At 47.5% G+C, this 6,000-nt stretch overlaps 1 protein-coding gene across 1 annotated transcript in view; it reads left to right on the top strand.

Annotated features, from left to right (window-relative positions):
- The first annotated feature begins 222 nt into the window (after nt 1-222).
- gtf2a1l (general transcription factor IIA, 1-like) overlaps nt 223-6,000 on the top strand; it is an 85,863-nt gene continuing 80,085 nt past the window's right edge. Inside the window, exon 1 of the mRNA XM_085980345.1 lies at nt 223-477. Coding sequence (XP_085836471.1) covers nt 448-477 — 30 coding nt within the window. The 5' untranslated portion in view covers nt 223-447. The remainder of the gene's footprint in view (nt 478-6,000) is intronic.

The raw sequence follows: 6,000 nt of genomic DNA, 5'->3' as shown, positions 1-6,000 counted from the left end.
TCTGGTTCAATCCCTCCACTCCCCAGCCATACAAGTGTACGAAACTGGGATTACATTCGACTATATTATATTCTGTTTAGACAGTCACAGGGAGAGTAAACATCAGCATCCTTCAAATAAAGAAAGGGCTGCCCTTTAAAATCCACTGGGGGCGCTTGTGCTGCTGAGCCCTGCTGATGACGTCGGCTGTTATTATGACGTGCGCACCTTTAGTCTCTTATGGCGTTTCTTTTGCCCCTTAACGTCACTCCTTTTACCTTTTATGACGCCAGAATTCCTTTTACAAGCCGTTAGCGTCACTCAACCGGCCTTTTCTGTGACATCATCGTCGATCCTTTCGCCCCGCCCTCGCGGCCTGTTGGAACGTCATCGGTTCAAGTTCTATGACGTCACTAGCCTAGTAACCGGCGGTTTGGCCGGTGCCGGCCGAGTGGGAATTCACAGGACATGGCCTGCTCGGCAAATGCAAACCTTGTGGTGAGTGAGCTCTCCAGCCATTACTGTGCAGTATTTACATTGAGACCACTTATGGATGGATGAGGGGGGTCACCGACTCGTTGTTTGTGCCCCCTGGGGCTGGGGTTACTGAACGTAAAACATTTTTTAGTGGAGGAAGAGGGGCGGGGTCCTGGTGTTTTAACAATAATTAGTTTTGATACCTGAGACAAACAGTGAAGAAATTACATTTTTTCTGGTCAATTTTTGTATGTGTGTTTAAATGTATTTGAATTATTACTGTGTGATTTTTGGTATGATACTTCAGATACTGAAGGAGTGAGTCATGTGCTTCCTTAATTTTTTTAAATTATTTTTGTGATTTGAAACACTGCAGGCCAGATTTTAACCTGGCTCGCCCAGTGGCAGCTGTTAAAATGGCAGTTGTGTGCTTCCTGCTGCGTTCCCGATGTGCCCGCCCCGCTGCCATTTTAACTCCACTGGTTTTTATTTCCGAAGTGGCGCCCACCACAAGCAGACGGGGGCCTCATTAAATATAAAAATTGCTCTCCAATGATGTCAAGAGTCTCTGTTTCTTGAATCCATCTGAGGAGCAGTGTAGAAGGAGGCTGCACTTCTCCAGGCAGGCTGTCTCAGACTTCTGCAGCCTCCTGCTATAGGACCTTTTCTTAAATTCACGATGTGTGGACGTCGCATGCCAGCATTTATTGCCCATCCCTAATTGCCCTTAAGAAAGTGGTGGTGAGCCGTCTTCTTGAACCGCTGCAGTCATGAGGTGAAGGTACTCCCACAGTGCTGTTAGGGAGGGAGTTCCAGGATTTTGACCCAGCGACGATGAAGGAACAACGATATATTTCCAAGTCAGGATGGTGTGTGACTTAGAGGGGAACTTGGAAGTGGTGCTGTTCCCATGCGCCTGCTGTCCTTGTGGTAGAGGTCACGGGTTTGGGAAGTGCTGTCGAAGAATCCTTGACGAGTTGCTGTAGTACACACTGCAGACATGGTGCGCTGGTGGCAAAGGGGGGTGAATGTTTAAGTTGGTGGATGGGGTGCCAATCAAGCGGGCTGCTTTGTCCTGGATGGGTGTTGAGCTTCTTGTGGTGGAGACAACTTCTTGAAACAAATGAGTGGCTTGCTAGGCAGTTAATAGTCAACCATATTGCTGTGGGTCTGGAGTCACGTGTGTGTATATATAGGCCAGACTGTGTAAAGACGGCAGATTTCCTTCCCTAGTGAACCAGATGGGGTTTTAACGACAATCTGGTAGTTACATGGTCATCATTACTGATGCTAGCTTTTTTTACTCCAGATTATTATTTTTAATTAACTGAATTTAAATTCCCATGGTGGGATTTGAACTCTGAATTTCTAGTAACATACCCACTATGTTATTGTTCCCTATTTACCTGCTTCCTGTTGGACCAGGGTGTCATGCTTTGCCAGTGGCTTATGAAAGTTACCACGGCCATTAACTTTTTCGCCACTGGTTCCTTCCGGTATGCTACAGGGGACATCAGCCGCATAGCACAGTCTGCAGTACAAAATGGCATTAACCAGGTCACTGTCCTGTTCGCTTGTCTGAGCGCAGTACATCTTCCTCATTGACCATAATACTCAACAAGAGACATTCGGGGATTTGCTGCAGTGGCTGGCTTTCCTCGTGTGCAGGGCATCATTTACTGCACATGTATTGCTATCTGGGCACTGGAACATGAACCAGCAGCATTTGTCAGTAGGAAAGACTACCTTGCTATCAATGTCTAGCTAGTGTCCGATCACAGGAACACCAGCATACAGGCTTGTGTAAGGTACCCGGGGAGCTGCCATAATGAATTTATCCTGAGACAGTCTACCATCACTCCCTTGCCTCCCTAATATTCAACCCTGTAAGGTGTGTGACAGGACGGCTGCTGGGGGACAAGGGAATACTCCCTACAGACATGGCTAATGACACCCCTGCAGAACCCCACCACGCCCGAACAACACATATAGTCAAAATTAGGGGTGCACCAGGATTTTGTTTGAGCACTCTGTAGGGATGATGAAGCAGAGGTTCAGGTGTCTCAACAGGTCAGGTGCTATCTACAATATGCCCCAGAGAGAGTCTCCCATATCGTGCTGCATACAGAGAGGCCTACATTTGGAGGAGGCCGAGCAACAGCAGCAGTTCTCATCGGATGAGGAAGACCAGAGGGAAGGAGAGGAAGCAGCAGATGAGGAGGGCCACCTCAACGCCTTGCAGCAAGCTATGTGAGGGGTCAGCTAATTGTTCAGCAATTCCGCTGACCTGCTTGTTCCCCTGCCTGGAGAACTTACATAGAATGGTCATAGAATGGTTACAGCACAGAAGGAGGCCAATCGACCCGTCGGGCCCATGCCGCTCTCTGCAAGAGAACAGCTAGTCCCACTCCCTGCCCTTTCCCCGTAGCTCTGCAAATGTTTTCCCTTCAGGTACTTATCCAATTCCCTTTTGAAAGCCACAATTGAATCTGCCTCCACCACCCTTTCAGGCAGTGAATTCCAGATCTTCTGGTACAGGGCAGATTTCAATTATATGCTAATAATACTTCGTTTAGTCTCTCCACTTCTGGTGATCCAGTGTGCCTCTATAAAGTCAGATTGTTTGTCTGGTATCAAGTCCTGGATGAGTTACAAATTCCACTAGCTCAACATCTAGAAGACGGAACCTATCATCTTCAGGCCTGCCACCGGTTCCATCCCCCTTCCCAAACACTCGTTCAAAGTTGATCTAGATCATTTGCAATCTTGTCAGAATCTGAGCTGAGCTTTAAACCCCACATCCTATCCATCACCAGGACCGCTTAGTTCCACCTCTGCAACACTGACTCCCTCCACCTCTGGTGATTGGATGGTGAGTACTGTACATAGGACCCCTTTGCTTAACAGTCCTTGGTGCATCCTTCACCACTCCCTTCATCCTACATATTGATGAATAGTGAAACTATTCAGACAATTTCTGTAATTACTGACAACGAAGAATCAGAAGCTGCTACTAAACCGCACTGCAGACCAAATTGCCAAATGCGGTAAAGGTGATTAATTTAATGGTAACCATAATAATTGCCAGCCATTCATTTCTCATCCAAGTGATCAACTCATACAGCTTTTCTGGACCTCTAGTGGCCTGGCCAAAGCTGGTGGAAGGCAGTCGTTCCTCATGTAGTAACCCTTGAAATGATTGTGACCAATGACTTCTGGGTGTTCGAACCTATGAAGGCCTGGCTGCAGACTGCTGCATCTCACTGCTGCTGGGGCAATCTGGCAGGTAATGATTGAAGGGGTTGCAAAGGTGCAGATGTGTTAACATCCTGAGAAAGGGACACTGCCTTTGGGATGGGGCTCATCACTTCTGCGAGAGTGGACTGGAGAAGATGAGTGACTCCTTTGGGAGTTGTGCCAGAAACTGTGCGCATCAGGTGGACGAGTTATCTGATTCACAACGCAAAGTTCAAATTGCCCAGGCCTAATGCCATTGCGTCATGAGGATTGCCATCTGCCCTGTCCCCAGCCCGCCTTGCGCCCCAAGTTAAAATTGGGGTTCACATGGCTATAGAGTAATGGAATCACTTAAAATCAGCCAGAAAAATCTGCTGGCTTTAAAATGGGTAAAGATAATTTATAGCAGACTGCATGTAATTGTTTGGCTTACTGAGAGTTTTTCTCATTTATAAACATTGGGGAGGACTTTTAGCCGGCAAGACTGGTTGGTTGGGAGTGGGTAGGGGATAAAAAAGTTTGATTTTTTTAGAGCGGGCGCGTAACCCGGCTCTAACACGCCCACTTCTGGGTTTAACGGAGGCATGTTTGGATGCCAGTGAGAAACCAAAGTCAGAAATTACCTAATTGGATGCGGCGGGTTCTTATTGGCACAATTAATGTCCTTGGGAAATGTTAATGAGGTGTTTTAAAATTGTTTTTAACTTGGTTCCAAATTTTACTTGAGCAGCACAGGTTTCTCAGGGCTCGGGAAACTGACCAGGGAAATGGAGGCGGGTTTGAGCAGTAGTTCAGGTGGGTATTTAAACTCGTCATTGTCCCATCTGAATAAAACCTCACTTATTGCAGCTGATGTCTCAATTCCCTCTGACAAATGTCTGGCCGAGTGCTTCTGTGGATACAGCTTTTTATCAACCTTTGAGGATTTCAAATTGACAAGATCCGAATAGGAGGTGCCTTGGATGTGTTTGACAGCACATCAGAAGAGGAAGACATTTACCATCCACAGCAGCGACAAAGTGCGGTGGTGAGATAGGCACGTGCACGGAAGAGGTTTGCAGGTGGAGGAGGATGTAGGGGCTCATCACTCATTTTCGGAGGGTGAAGATGGGGCACGCATTGCCAGATCAGCTGCTTACATTGCTGTCCGCGATGCTAGGGATGCCCTAATATCGCGACAGTTCACTTAGTGTGAAACATGGCAAATGAAATCCTGCTATCCGCTCCCACCACCAGCACCAACCCCTCCATTTGCACGAAACAGTCCTTCAACCATTCGTCCACCCATTGTACGTCGGCCCAATGGGTCTCGTCATGTATTGACATTTACCATGAAACAAGTGAAAGGGCGACTTGCCCTCGGGACGCAATAATGAAGAAGACGTGGAAGTGGTGCTAATTAATACATTTTATGTGGCATTTAAAAAAAAAAGGAAACTTAACGTAATATTTTGTCAAGCACCCATGTGCATACCTTTGGTGAATTACAATTTCTTCAACTCTGTGGCTTCAGCAAAGGTAGAGGCAGGCTACTCAGGTCCCTGCCCTGACTGCTGAGATGCTTTTGGCCTACAGCCTCTGGGTTTTGGAGCCCCTGAAGGCCCCGCCAAGGATTGCTCCAACTACGTTTTGCGCTCTCTTCTACAAGGGGTGAAAAAACAGACCTGTAAGTGAGTGAAGGCCAGGTATTCACCCAATGGATGCAGTACATTCGGTGAGGCTGACAATGAGACAGATGCATAGGACCCCATTGCATAAGGATTGGGGTGAGTGGCAACGGTGGATGGATAAGTGGGGAGGCGATGAAGTGCATAGAAAGCGAAGGTTGGGTGCTGCTGACAGTTGAGTGGGTGTGATGGGTTAATATGATGGAGTATGCTTGGCAGGACAGAGTGAAAGGGGGCGGGGGCTCAAACCGCAGGATGTAGTTGAATCAGCAAATGTACTCACTTTTCCTGACCTGGTTAGGTCATTAAACTGCTTCCTACATTGCATCCAAGACTTGAGCACAGGGCTCCTCGGCTACCTCCAGTAATGCCACCTTGGAGAGAGCCACAGGTTTCTTCCTCCCATTGCTGGGGAAAAGTATGTCCCTCCTCCTCCTGACTTCATCCAGCAGTAATTCCAGCAAGGCATCATTAGATTTGGGTGCTGCCCATGCTGTATGCCCACCATCCAGCCTGAACACTTCCAATTCCCATTGTGGACTGTCCCTTTAGCTGAGTTCACATCATGCAGCTGCACATCATGCCTGCTGCACAGCTTGGAGATGCAAAACCTGTAAGTCAAAATTAATTGGTACAATTG

Source organism: Somniosus microcephalus, chromosome 3 (genome assembly GCF_052327205.1).
Source record: "Somniosus microcephalus isolate GS21.2 chromosome 3, FLI_Smic_1.0, whole genome shotgun sequence".
In the NCBI taxonomy this organism is placed as follows: Eukaryota; Metazoa; Chordata; class Chondrichthyes; order Squaliformes; family Somniosidae; genus Somniosus; species Somniosus microcephalus.
Note: the sequence above shows the minus strand (reverse complement) of the source record. Positions and strands in the feature narration are given on the sequence as shown.